The 15,669-nt window shown below is 37.9% G+C and overlaps 1 protein-coding gene across 1 annotated transcript; it reads right to left on the bottom strand.

Moving 5' to 3' along the window:
- Positions 1 to 1,216: 1,216 nt before the first annotated feature.
- On the bottom strand, positions 1,217 to 2,146 carry LOC102499292 (olfactory receptor 7A17). The gene has a single exon (XM_006163269.1). The coding sequence runs from the start codon at positions 2,144 to 2,146 to the stop codon at positions 1,217 to 1,219; it is 930 nt and encodes a 309-aa protein (XP_006163331.1).
- Positions 2,147 to 15,669: the final 13,523 nt, after the last annotated feature.

Genomic DNA, 15,669 nt, shown 5'->3' on the forward strand with positions numbered 1-15,669 from the left:
CTCCCTCTCTCTCTCTCTCTCTCTCTCTCTCTCATCTTTCTCTGGTGATTGCATGCACCCTATGACAAAAACTAACTAACTGACTAAATAAATAAATAAATAAGTAGAGACCACCAGGTAGGATAGGGTTAAGGCTCCCGCATGGCCAACCACAGTTTGCGTCCTGGATTTGACAGCTTGAATCTGGCCCCCAAAATCCTGAGAAGAGACTGGATGGAGAAGAGATTGTGGTATGGCCATCTCCCCGGGGTAAGGGGGTGATTTCACACTCTATATGTCTCTCTCTAATGAACTAATATAACCTATAGCAAAAATCTTAGAAAGGTTTAAAAAATAAACAAGACTATGGCTGAGGTGACAAATTACTTTAACTTCGGTGTGGATGAGAATAATATTGAGGAGGTTCAGGATGTGGTTTCCAAGGAATTGACTGACAAGAAGCTGTTGGCACTGGAAAAGGAATACATAGCTGACCAAGTGGCAAGATAAAAGGAAACTACACACAAGAAAAAAAGAACTTTCAGGAAAATTCTCTGTGACAGGTTTAGCTGAAACCATGATAGAACTCAAAAACCTCCTTCAAAAACTTGAACACATGCATTATTGTGGCTTTCTTCACAATTGATAAGACATGCAACCAACCTAAATGTCCATGAATAGATGCATGGATTGAAAAAGAGTGGCACACATACACCTTGGAATACTGATCAGCCATAAAAAAAAAATGAGACCCTATCATTTAACAGAAAGTGGACAAATATGGAAAGTTTAATGCTAAGCGAAGCAAGCCAGACCGTGAAAGAGAGACATTCTATGTCCCCACTCGATATATACCCAATGTCTTCACTCTATGGCAGAAACTGAAAGATTGGAAGTACAGACATGGAGAACAATTGTGGATAATAGAGACAATGTGGGGAAGATAAGAAGAGGGAAACAAGGGGAAAGAGAAGGAAGCAGAACATTAAAGAAACACAAAAATAGAAAATTATCTGTTGATAACGTGCATGATAGCATCTTTAATTGGGCTAATATACAGTGTATTAACTTATTTGGAATGCTCTAATGATATACAGTGATTGAATGCAAAAAAATAGAATTTTTTAAAACAGAAGAAAATGTTTGAAAAAATTATTATGCTATGATTAAACAATAATTATATCTTGCTTTGAGGTTTAAGGTCCTGCAATCACTGGCTCTCCTTGAAAAATAGTCCTTATAGCTTCCTTCCCAAATATCTTTTCAAAATCCTCTCTATGTCTTTATTCCTCAGACTGTAGATGAAGGGGTTCAGCATGGGTGTGACCACAGTGTACATCACTGAGGCAGCTGCACTTGAGTGTGAGCTACCAGTAGTGGCAGCACTAAGGTACACACCTAGGGCTGTACAATAAAATAAGGAGACAACTGAGAGGTGAGAGGTACAGGTGGAAAATGCTTTGCACTTTCCTTTAGCTGATGAGATTACACGTATGGAGGAAATGATCTTAGAGTAAGAGCAAATGATCCCAATAAATGGACCACCAGTCAACACCCCAGCTGCAAAATACAACATTATGTCATTAATAAAAGTGTCAGAGCAGGCAAGGTGGACTACCTGATTAAGTTCACAGAAAAAGTGAGGGATTTCCACGTGTGTACAGAAGGACAGTCGCAATGCCATTAAAGTATTTGATAGTGAATTCAGGACACTCATAACCCAGGACAACATAACCAGCAATGCACACAGCCTTGGGTTCATGATGACCCTGTAGTACAGGGGGTGACAGATGGCCACATACCGGTCATAGGCCATTACAGTCAGAAGGAAGTCATCCAATGCTACAAAGAATAGGTAAGAGAACATCTGGATGATGCAGCCTGCATAGGTGATGACCTTGCTCTGTGTCTGGATGTTCACCAGCATCTTTGGGACTGTGGTGGAGGTGAGACAAATGTCAGAAAAGGACAGGATGGAGAGGAAGAAGTACATGGGGGTGTGCAGGTGGGAGTCTGAGATGATGGCCAGGATGACGAACACATTTCCAATCATGGTGATCAGGTACATAGACAGGAAGAACCCAAAGAGGAGAGGTTGCAATTCTGGTTCTTCTGAAAATCCCCCAAGAAGAAATTCTGCAATTTGTGTACCATTTCCTGGTTCCATGTGGTTGAAATAGCTAATTTTAAAAAGATAGAAACCATGACATAAGCATGTATTACTCATAAGCCAGATGCTCTCACTTACATTCTACAGTCAAGACACTAGTTTCTGAGTTTTGTGTATGGATCTACTTCCCTTAAGGTAATTCTTGTGCAATCTTTGATGAGGAATTCCTTTCTGACACTCAAGCTATCCTCAAAAGATCATGAATTCTAAAATCATAATAAGATATTATTTCATGCATTTTAGATATATACATTGAATGTTGACCATGTTCTAGGCACTTTCTAGACAAGTGAACAATACTGAAAGACAAATGGATGGCTATCAGATGGAGGGCTAACAGGAGGCATGGTGGTTAAGGCAGCTGGATTCCCACATGGTTGACTGCAGTTCAAGTCTCAGACCTGGAGGCTTGAAAATCACACTGGTCATGTGTGCGTGAGTGCCCAAAATCCCAAGAGGAGGATGGAGGAGAAGAGATTGCAGTGTGGCTGTTCTCCCTGAGAGGTGATTTCTCACTTCCCTTCTCTGTCTCTCTTTGTCTCTCTCTGGAGAGTTCACATGCCCTTTGACAAAAACCTTAAAATAATAGTAATTTTTAAAAGATAGATATAAATTTAACTAAAATGTAAAACTTTTTGACCAAAAAAACCTACCAAAAGTCAATTCCAAAAATACTAATCAGTTAAAAATTATTTGAAATGCTGGCAACCATACAAAAATTAGCATAAAATAAACACAGGCAAATTGATATCTTGATCAAATATATATACACTCAAACTCAGTTACAGTTTAAGAAAACCATATGAATTCCCAACACAACTATCAGCCTGGTGAAAAGTTTAGAAGCTGTCATATTGATTTGTGTTGGAGTTTTCTTTTTTAATTTTCATTTTTATAAAGCAAAAGTTACATCATTTAAAAGTAATTTTATCATAATTTATAACTTAAATACAGTAATTATACACATTTATGAGTTATAGTGTTGATTTTTAAAACATACTGTTTCCTTCTATGTTGTGGGCTGTGTGTCATTTCCCCACTATTTTATCTGTCAAAATAATTCTTCATTATTTCAGTCTTTCAGATGTCTATTAGACTCTCTGGTCTACACTTGGCCTGTTATCCTCTTTTTAGTTCTAATATAAATGCATTACCTTTTATCTTTCTTTACTGTCATTTCACTGGACTCTTTCTTCCACCTGAATAGGATATCTGAGAGAAAAGTCTCTGTGTGAAATTATGGCTTCCTTCCTGGAAGGTTGTGAATGGAAACTGAAGCTCTGTCTCCAAAGAAAACAGCAGGAGTGAAGCATCAGTTCTTGAGACAGACTTAGGATAGTGAAAGAAATAATCATGTTCTGTCCAGTTCAAGTTTGCAAATGCTGAGAGTCAGCCTTGTAAGAGATAATTATAGCTCTGTATCTCTGCTCATTAAGCATTAAGATTTTCCTCTTACTCCAAACCCTGAGCACAGTCCCTGTGAGACATTGCTCTGATCAGGAAGTTAACTTTTCTCTCTGACTCTTTGTTCTCAAGAGACAAGGTTAAAAAAAAAATCAAGTGAATTCAGTTCTTATTACTCCTTCAACATTAACTCTACATTCCAGAAGTCTAAATTTGTAATACTTTATTCAATCTTGAGACACTTTTCTCCAAATCTAAGACTGAGGAACCCATCTTAACTAGGTTTCTTGAATTTACAAAGTATTGAGTTGTAATAGGGATGTACCCACTGGTACCTCCAGGAAATTGCTGTCCTTCTCTCCATCAAGAGAGAACAGTGTTCCTTTGATTAAAAAAAAAAATCACAGTTACAAGACCTGCAGGTGCATGGTGTTTAAGGCACTGGACTCCCACATGACTGACTGTGGTTCAGGTTCTGGCCCTGGAAGTTTGAAAATCATACCAGAAACATGTGCATGTGTGTCCAAAATCCTGAGAAGAGGATGAAGGAGAAGGGATTGTAGCATGACTATTTCTCCTGGGGGAGGGGGTGATTTCTCATATGCCCTTCCTCCATCTCTGTTTCCAGCAAGTGCAAACACCCCATGGGAAAATTCTTTAAAAAATCATAGTTGCTATAGTTTCATGATGTTTTTACCCAAACAATTATTACTTTAATTCTTGTATGGCAATTGAGCTGTCATGTAGGTTTTATTTTTTCATCACTTGATATATTCTTTAGGCAACCATTAAATTATTTTGACTCACTATGTATCTGTTATTATATTTAAAAATCTTAATTACTTTATAAATTTAATTAAAGTATATAATTTGACAACATTTTTAAAGATTTTTTAATTTATTAATTTCTTAAATTTTAATTTGATGAGAGAGAGAGAAAGTGAGAAAACAAGTCACCAGGCCCAGGACTCGAACTGGGGTTGGGTGTTTGGGAGTGTCCAGCATCCTAACCACCATGCCACCAGTTGACCCCTACAGTATGACAATTTCTAAGAAGGAATCAGAAATCACTACTGTTATTTAAGTTAATCAATACAACATTGGGGCATTCAATACAACAAAGGGCCTAGACATACAGTAGGCCTCTTATAGCTGAAGGCTGTGCACAAGAGACCTGTGGTTCACCCCCACCCTGACTCACCCATGAATTCTCAGGTGTGCTGCTTGGGACTTTGAGAAGATCTTTTGTGCCTCCCCACCCCTCCAGATATCTGTTCCAGGGAAGGGCATTACCATACAGCAGGTCATTTATAGCTGGAGGCTGTGAGAAGACCTTTTAACCCTTCCCACCCCATCCAGACATCCATTCCAGGGAGGCCCACGCCATATGAGGAGGATTTTGAATCACCCAAGACCAGTGACAGCAGTGCAGGTTGCTGGTGAGCATCATGGAGGTAGAGCAGCAGAGAGATCACCAATTGCTTATTCCCACATGCCTTTGAATGTTCAAAGTTAACTCAAAGTATTTGAGGAAGGAGCATATAAATCCAGATGACTAGAAATCATTGTAGAGGCTCAAAAAGTATTAGCAACCATCAAAATATCTCTTCTTCAAGGGAAAACCAATTCCTCATCATCCACAGAAAACACAATGGAACTCCTTGAGATGTTAGATAAACAATTCAGAATATTTGTAATGACAAAAATAAAAAATGAGATGCAAGAGAAAAGAGATGAGTTCCAGGAGATGAGGAAGTCCTTTCACAATTTGAAAGAACAAATAGACACTATAAAAAAGAATCAAGTGGAATTGTTAGAGATAAAGACCATGATACAGAAAATTAAAACATCCCTTGAACATATGAAAAGCAGGTTAGATCTCACAGAAGATTGAATCTTGAATGTAGAAGACAAAACCTCTGACCTAGAAAAAAGTATCAAAAAGACTGCGAAAAGGGAACCAGCAGTTAGTGTAATGGCTATGTCGCTGCACTCCCATGTAGTCGACAGCGGTTCGCTTCCCAGACCTAGTGGTTTAAAACTCACACCGGGCGCATGTGCATGCGTGCCCAAGATCCTGAGAGGAGAATGGAGGAGAAGGGATTGTGGCGTGATCATCCCCCCTGGTGGGTGATTTCTCACTTTCTGTCTCTATGTCTATCTCTGTCTGTCTGGTGAGCACATGTGCCCTATAGCAAAAATATCTCTCAAAAAAAAAAAAAAGACTGCGAAAACAACCAAGAAAAATTAGGCTAGAATATGAGAAATACCAGATACCATCAAGCACCCAAACATTCGGCTAATTAGTATCCCAGAAGATAAAGAAAATAATAAGGGCAATTTCTCCTCCCTGCCCCATCTGGACTCTGGTTCAAGTGAAGGGCCTTGCCTGACTTCAGGCTACCTGTGGCTACAGGACCTAACAGCTGGGACCAGTGGCTCATCACCATCAACTCACCTTTGGACTTCAGATTTGTGTCTTGGGACTTTAAGTCAAACTTACACCACAACCCTGTCCCATCTGAATACTGGTTCAAGTGAAGGGTCTTTTGAGACCCCAGGCTGCCTGAGGCTGCAGGGCCTAATGGCCAGGACCCATGGCTCATTCCCCCACCAATCGCTTTTGGACTTCAGTTTTGTGCCTTGGGACTTTAAGATGAACTTGCACCCCTCCCCCCCCATCTGGATACTAGTTCAAGTGCATGGCCTTGCCCAGTGCTAGGCTACCTGTGATTGCAGGGCCTAATGGCTGGGACCCATAGCTCATCCAAGCCTCTACTCACCTTTGAACTCTCAGGATGGTGGTGTTTTGGATACCACACAGTGTGATCTTTTCAGTGTTTCTGGGTTGAAACTGAGAAGCTTGTTTTCAGGTGAATGTGTTATTTAGAAGCAGGGAGGACTTTGGGTCATCCAGGACCAGTGATAACAGTGAAGGGTGCTGGTGAGCAACAGGGAGGCAGAGTAGAAGATATATGGCCATTTTTCTACTCCTGCACACCTTTAAACACTGAGATACCTTGAATAATTTAGGAAGGAATACATAGATCACCAGACAATTAGAAACAGTCACAGAGGCACAAGAACCATGAACAACCAACAAAATGTCTCTCCCTTGAAGGAAAACATCAATTCTTCATCACCCACAGAAAACACAATAAGCTATTAGATTGAATCAATAATAAATAACCTCCCAAGAAAGGAAAGCCCAGGTCCAGATGACTTCACGTCTGATTTCTTAAAAACTTTCAAGGCAGAGTTAATCCCTATCCCACTCAAACTATTTCTAAAGATCCAAAAGGAAAGAAACCTTCCAGATTCACTTTATGAAGGCTCCATTATCCTCGTTCCCAAAACAGATAAGGATATGACAGGAAAGGAAAACTACAAATCAATATCTCTGATGAATACAGATGCAAAATTCTCAACAATATACTTGCAAATTGTATCCAACAACATAGAAAAAAGGTTATTCATCATGATCAAGTAGGCTTTATTTACAGTGATGCAAGGGTGGTTCAACATATGCAAGACCATAAATATAGTGCAGCATATTAATAGAAAGAAAGATAAAAACCATATGATCACTTCAATTTATGCAGAGAAGGCTTTTGATAAAATACAACATCCTTTCATGATTATGACTCTCAACAAGATTGGTATAGAAGGGTCATTTTTTAACACAGTAAGAGACATATATGTAAAACCTATAGCTAACATTATACTGAATGGGCTAAAGCTAAAAGATTTTTCACTGAAAACTGGTACTAGGCAAGGCTGCCCACTTTCACTGCTTTGTAATATAGTGCTGGAAGTCTTAGCCAATGTAATCAGAAAAGAGAATATAAAAGGCATTCAAATAGGCAAAGAAGAATTGAAAATATCTTTATTTGCAGATTACATGATGGTAGACTTAGAAGACTCAAAGGTTTCCATGAAAAAACTTCTTGAAGCAATAAATGAATAAGAAATGCAATAAAGTGGTGAGATACAAAATCAACATCCAAAAATCTATAGCATTTCTATAAATGAACAAAAAGTTCAATGTTGTAGATGTGAACAAAAGAATCCCCTTTACCACAGCCACAAAAAGTATAAGATACCTAGAGATAAACCTAACTAAGGAAATCAAAGATCTTTACAAAGAAAACTGTGAAAAGTCTTTAAAAATATATTGAAAATGACAAAAAAGTGGAAGGACATCCCATGCTCCTTGACTAGAAGAATTAAAATAATGAAAATAGCAATTGTACCCTAATTAATCCACATATTTGATTAAATTACAATCAAATTATCAGAGACATTCTTCACATATCTAAGAAAGACAATTATAAAATTTATCTGGAATCACAAAAGACCTTACATTGCCAAAGCAATTCTGTGCAAGAAGAGTGGCGTGGGCAGCATCTCACTCCCTGACCCCAAAATATTCTATCAAGCTGTGATAGTCAAGATAGCATGGTATTGCCACAAAAACAGACAGGTAGACCAATAGAACAGAATACAGGTTCCATAAATAAACCCCAAACCTTACAGCCAACTGATTTTCACAAAAGATACCAGTCAATCCACTGGAAAAAGGAAAAGCTCTTTAGCAAGAGGTTCTGGAAATTCTGAGTATCCACCTGAAGAAAGATGAAACTGGATCCTCATCCTTCACCATTAACAAAAATAAACCCAAAATGAAACCCAAAGATTTGAACCTAAGACCTCAAACTATAAAACTACTGATGGAAAACACTAGGGAAACTCTGGGAGACATTAGGGTAGGCAAAGATTTCTTAAATAAGACTCCCAAGCACAGGCAATAATCCCTAAAATAGACAAGTGGGATTATTTCAGATTAAGAAGCAAAGGACACAGTAATTAATGTGGCTCAACAAACTTCAGAATGCGAGAATATTTTTGTAATCTATGCCTCAGATAAGGGACTGATAACCTGAATACACAGGGAACTCAATAGGTTTACCTCCCCCCCAAAAAAAGATTAACCCAATTAAAAGATGGAATAATAAATTGAACAAAAAACTCTCTAATGAAGACATATGAACAGCTAAAAAGAATATGAAGAAATGCTCAACATCCCTGATCGCAAGAGAGATGGAGATTAAAACCACAGTGAGATGCCACCTAACCCCTGTGAGAATGGTAAAGATCAAAAATACAAAAAATGGAAAGTGGGGAACCAGCAGTTGGTGTAATGACTATGTCGCTGGACTCCCATGTAGTCAACCGTGGTTCACGTCTTGGACCCAGTGGCTTATATCTCACACCGGGTGCGTGTGCGTGTGTGCCCAAGATCCCGAGAGGAGAGTGGAGGAGAAGGGATTGCGGCCTGACCATCCCCCCTGGGGGGGCGATTTCTCACTTTCTGTCTCTATGTCTCTCTCTGTCTGTCTGGAGAGTGCATGCGCCCTATAGCAAAAACCTCTCAAAAAAAAAAAAATGGAAAGTGTTGGTGGGTTTTAGTGAAAGGGGAACTCTTCTACACTTTGTGGGAATGTAAATTGGTTCAGCCACTGTGGAAAACAATGTGGAGATTCCTCAAAGATCTGCAAATAAAATTACCATATGACCCAGCTATCCCAATCCTGGGTATCTACCCCAAGGAAAGGAACATCATCAGTCAGAAAAGCATTTGCATATCAATATTTATTGCAGTATTATTCATGATTGTTAAGACCTGAAAGCAACCAAAATGTCCATGAACCTATGAATGGATTGAAAAAGTGTGGCACACAAACTCAGTGGTATACTATTCAGTCATAAAAAAAAAAAAAAAAAAAAAAAAAAAAAAAAAAAAAAAAAAAAAAAAAAAAAAAAAAAAAAAAAACACAAAACAAAACAAAACAAAAAAACAGACCCTGGCATTTGATAGAAAGTAGAAAGTAATCTATTATGGAAGATTTATTGCTGAATGAAGCAAGCCAGGCTATGAAAGAGAGATACTATGTCTCCACTTAATATATACTTACTGTCTGTCCTCCATGGTAGAGATTAAAATATTGGAGGACATAAAAACTGTGAAAACAGTTATGGACACTGGAGAAAGTGTGGAGGGAGAGTGGGAGAAGGAAAGTGTATAGGGAAGGAAATAAGGGAGAAAAGATAGAGAGGCAACAAGTTTGTGGAACACAGACATGGTTTATTGCCTGGTGATGATAACATGTATAGTATTCTCAACTGAACTGATCTGAGGTGTATTTCAAGTTGACTAAATTCTCTTTGCAGGTCAAATGATGTATAGCAATCAAATTTTTAAAACTAAGAAGAATAAAATAAAATAATAAATACATAATAAAAATTCAACAGCCATTCAGTTCTATAACACTTCAACATGTAAATGGAATCATGCAGTAAGTATTCTTTTATTATCTTTTCTTTTTTTTCATAGGGTGGGCACCACCACACCTCTTTTTTTCTCTTTTTATCTGACTTCCTTCACTCGACCCAGTTACTTATTGTTCTTTTAAACTTTTTATTTGTTTTTTGTTTTTGTTTTTATTTTTGTTTTGGCCACAGGGCTTGTACACTTACTGGAGAGAGAGATCGAGATAGAGAGAGAGAGAAGGGAGAGAGAGAGAAATCTCCCCCAAGGGGAGGTGACCAATGACCATACTACAAACCCTTCTACTGTATTTCCCTCTTGAGATTTTGGAAATGTATGCACATTCGCCCAGTGTGATTTTCAAGCCTCTTGGACTGGGACTGGAACCATGGTCAGCCATGGGGAAATCCAACACCTTAACAAGCATACCACATGCAGGCTCTCAACCCAGTTATTTTGAAAGTCATTCATACTGTTTTGTGTATCATTTTGCTTTTTCCTTTTTATCATTGATTAGTATTTCCTTATATGGGTATACTGCATTTTTTAAAAATTCATTTCTCTATTGCTAACATTTTTTCCAGTTTTTTAAAATATTCATATGCAAAGGGGTTTCAAAAACTTTGGAAGGACCAGCAGATGTTGTCTAAGGCACTGGATCTCACATAGTTGACCATGGTTTGAATCCTGGACCTGGTGGCTTGAAAAATCATGAGAGCACATGTACATGTATGTCCAAAATCTCAAGAAGAGAAATGGAGAAGAAGGTATGGTGATAAAGTCAAGTTCCCTGGGAAGTGATTTCTCACTTTCTCTCTTTCTTTCTCTCTCTGGTGAGTCCACTCACCCTATGGCACATACACACACACACAAACACACACACACACACACACAAACACATACACACACACACACACACCCTGAACAGCCAAATCAATATCAAGAAATAAAAATCATAATTATAGGCTTTACAATTCCTGATTTTAAATTATATTGCAAAACTATAGTAATGAAAACATTATGATCTATGCATAAAAGCAAAGATGTATTAATATAGCTCCTGGGTATTTACTCAAAGCACAGGAAAATAGTCAGAAAGACACTTGCATATCCATGTTTATTGCAGTATTTGAAATTGTTAAGACAGGCAATCAACCTAAATGCCCAAGAATGGATTACTGGAAAGAAAAACATGTGGCACATATACACTATGGAATACTACACAATCATAAAAAATGAGACCCTATAATCTGACACAAAGTGGATGAACATAGAATATATAATGCTAAGTGAAGCAAGCCAGACTATGAAAGACTATCATTGCACTGAATGTCTATATTGATGGAAGAAATTGAAATATTAAAAAGTATAATAGCAGGGAGGGCAAGTGCAGATCCCAGAAACTATATGGGAGAAGATGAATAGTACATAGTGGGAGAGAGGGATTCAGGAAAAAAAAATAATAAAATAAAACAAATATTTAACAAATACAAAAATATAAATTATCTGTTTAAAATTATATATATGCTAGTATCTTTGACTTGATTGATATGCACTGCATACAGACTTTGAAAACCACATTGCATGTTGTAAACATTGTAAAAGTGTACAATGATTAAATATAAATAATAAATAAGTTTTTAGAGAGATTTTTGCTATAGGGTGCATATGCTCACTGGAGAGACAGAGAGAGACAAAAAATGAGCTATCACCCCCCTAGGGGTATGGCTATACTGCAATTCCTTCTCTTTCATGCTCCTCTCAGGATTTGAGGCACTCATCTACATGCACCCAGCATGAGTTTTTTTTTTTTATTTTTTTGGAGACGTTTTTGCTATAGGGTGTGTGCCTCGCCAGACAGACAGAGAGAGACAGAGAGATAGAAAGTGAGAAATCACCCCTCAGGGGGGATGGTCACGCCACAATCCCTTCTCCTCCATTCTCCTCTCAGGATCTTGGGCACATACGCACACGCGCCCAGCGTGAGTTTAAGCCACCGGGTCCAGGACTCGAACTGCGGTCGACTATGTGGGAATCCAGTGAGATAGTCATTATGCTAACTGCTGGTTCCCTCAGCGTGAGTTTTAAGTTTCTGGGTCTGGGACTTGATCTGTGGTCGACTACATGGTAGTCCAGCTGTGTAATCATTACACCATCTGCTAGTCCCAAGTTTATGACAAGTTTTTTAAAGGGGGATCTTTTTTGTTTTTGTTTTTGTTTGTTTGTTTGTTTTTGCAATGACATGAGTTATATTTGGAGGCATTATTGAAAATGTTTAGGCAGAAAGATAAATTATAATACAAAACAGACATCAAATGCCTCATTCCAATGAATAAACCCCATTCCACATGGGCAAGAAGATTCCACATTTCCATGAGTAGACATACAGGTCAAAATTAAATGTTTCACAGAAAATATACATTGAAAATATTAAGGTATAACTGATATTTTTACATAGTTAATATCATCTCTGACTCTAAGATTATATTAGGTCTAATGATTTATGCAGCTTTGTCTTTCTGCGTAGATTTCACATTTCATCTGTTACTAGTTGGTACCACAGGACATACTAGGCACTGTGGACAATGATTTGAGTAAGAAAACTATACATAAAAGGAGAATAATGTCCCATAATCAACCATAAAACCATTTGTATGCTAAAGTCTACTTAAAAAGGAAGAGCAGTTAAGATAATGATGTAAAAAGAAATGACAGAGACCAGCAGGTGGCAAAATGATTAGATTGCTGAACTCCCACATAGTTGACCACAGTTTGAGTCCGGGACCTGCTGATTTAAACTCACACCTGGCTCATGTACATGCCCAAAATCCAGAGAGGAGCATGGAGAAGAGTTTGTAGCAAGGCCATCTGCCCTCAGGGCTGATTTCTTGCTTTCTGTCTCTCTGTGTCTCTGGTAAGCACATGTGCCCTATAGCTAAAATCTCTTTAAAAACGCGGGGGGATGGGGAAGAGGAATGCTAAACAAAAAGCAAAACAGTGTAGTCTCAGAGTTTCTTCTATAATAAAATTATAAAAATGGCCTCAGATGCCAAAGGTAATTTATTCCATAGAATTAGTATCGCTCATTATTATATGAGACTACTGGGAATGTCTAAATTGTTTCTGATACAAGATTGAGAATAACTTTGGGAAAGTAGACAAACAACCAAGGAAAAGAATATTAAATATCCGAGAGAGAGGAAATGTACTGAAAGGGGCTATGGTTGAAATTACAGAAACTCAAGCTTTAGGGAATAAATAGAAATGTCAGAGAAGAAATCTCCTTTTTCATGATCTGATCAAAGATCTTTTTAGTATTATTATAATTTTATTTACATTTAATTACTATACATCTTTACAGTGTACAACCTTGCTTTTCCCAAAAGAAATACAGTGCATATCAGTCAAAGCAAAGATTTTACCGTTAAATTATCATCAACAAATAACTTTTCATTTTTGTGTCAATTAATATCAGGCTCTAGGCAAAAAGTTTCATGATTTAGGTACTTCTTTAAAAATCACCCATTTGGGGACAACTGGGGGTGTGGTGGTTAAGGCACTGGACTCCCACATGGCCAACCATAGTTCGAGTCTCAGAGCTGATGGCTTGCTATCTCACTTTCCCTTTTTCTGTGTGTGTGTGTCTCTCTCCCTCTCTGGACAAGTTAAAATAATAAATAATATTAAAAATGAAATATTTCTTTAAAAAGAACATTTAAAAATGGCCCTTTATGGCTTCCCTGTGAAGAGTCTTCTCAGAGCACTATTTATGTCTTAATTCCTCAGACTGTAGATAAAGGGTTTCAGCACAGGAGTGATCACACTATACATCACTGAGGTTGTTGCACTTGAGTGTGTGTCATGGGTCATAGTAGAACTAAGGTACACACCTAGGCCTGTATAATAAAATAAGGAGACAACAGGCAGGTGAGAGGCACCTCAAGGAAAATACTTTATCCTTCCCCTGAGCTGATGACATTGTTTGTATGGAGGAAACGATCCTTACAGTAAGAGTAAACAATACCAGCGAGGGGAACACCAACCAGTAACACAGATACAAAATACACCATCAGGTCATTAAGAAAAGTGTCAGAATAGGGCAGGTGGACTACTTGTATAAGTTTGCAGAAAAAGTGGGGGATTTCTGGATGTGTAGGGCACTCAGGATTCAGGATGATAGAACCAGCAGTCCACAGACCCAGAGGTTCATGATGACCATGTAGTGCAAGGGATGACAGATGGCCTCAAACCTGTCATAAGACATCACAGTCAAGAGAAAGTTGTCCAACATTGGAAAAATCAAGTAAAAGTACACCCAGGTGATGCAGCCTGCATAGGTGATGACCTTGCTCTGTGTCTGGATGTTCACCAGCATTTTGGGGACGGTGGTGGAGATGAAACAGATGTTTATGAAGAACAAGTTGGAGAGGGAGAAGTACATGGGCATGTGCAGGTGGGAGTCTGAGATGGTGGCCAAGATGATGAGCAAGTTTCCAAGCATGATCATTAGGTACATGCACAGGAACATTCCAAAGAGGAAGGCTTGCAGTCCAGGTTTCTTCAAAAATCCCAAAAGAAGGAATTTTGAAATTGGTGTATGATTTCTTGGCTCCATGGGTTTGATGTGACTTCTTTTTTTAAAAAGTCAAATTTTATTTACTGATTTTCTTCTATAGAAGAAAGCAATCTTTTTAATGTTTTTTAAAAATTATTATTATTATTTATACATTCAATCACTATACTTCATTTAAATTGTAAAGAAATTTTATTCATCATGATAAACACCTCAGTCCAGTTGAGAATACTATACACATCCTCATTAATAGATAACAAACTATGTCTGTGTCCTACAAATACCTTCTCTCTCCATATTTTCCCCTAATTTCTGTTCCCACACTCTTCCCATTCCACACTCTCCTTCCATTTTGTCTCTAGTGTCCATAACAATTTTTAATGTTTTTATATTCTCCAATCTTTCAGTCTCTGCTGTAGAGTGTGGACAGTCTGTATATGTTAAGTGGAGACATACAATGTCTCTCTTTCATAGCCTGACTTGCTTCACTCAGCACAAATCTTCCATATTAGTCCACTTTCTATCAAATTCCAGAGACTTTTTTTTTATGGCTGAATAATATTCCATGGAGTGGAATGCCACACTTTTTCAATCTATTCATCCGTTTGTGGACATTTGGGTTGGTTCCATGTCAAGGCAATCATGAATAATGCTTCAATAAATATAGTTGTGTGCAAGCTTCTAAGAGAAGAGAAAGAGAACACAATACAAACACCCATTACTTGCCTAGGAGAGATTCTATTATTTACATTCTGTAGTCAAGACACTCATTCTTGCATTTTGTAGATGAATCTGTACCCCATTGTGCCATCTCTGATTCAGAAATCACATCCTGCTCTCTGCACTTGGCAAGAGGTCATGTATTCAAAAACTTGAAAGAGAAATCTTTTCACACATTTGAGGAATTTAAATCGAGTGATGATCAAGGTTCAGGCACTATCTATGCAATAAATGAACAGTGCTAAAAGTAATGACAGAGAAAAAAATACAAGTCAATAAAAGCGAATATAAACAGATAAAGAAATAGTCAACATGATGAATATGCTCATTGCCATAATTTAATCATCACACATTGTATTCTTGTACTGAAAAATCACATTGTACTCTATAAATATGTACAATATTATAAGTCAATAAAAAATCTTTTAAAATATAAGAAAAATGAAGAGGCTGGAGTTCTGGACACCAGGCGGACTGAGGCTGCAGGCCCGACCC

This window comes from Tupaia chinensis, unplaced genomic scaffold (assembly GCF_000334495.1).
Source record: "Tupaia chinensis unplaced genomic scaffold, TupChi_1.0 Scaffold141791_1, whole genome shotgun sequence".
In the NCBI taxonomy this organism is placed as follows: domain Eukaryota; kingdom Metazoa; phylum Chordata; class Mammalia; order Scandentia; family Tupaiidae; genus Tupaia; species Tupaia belangeri.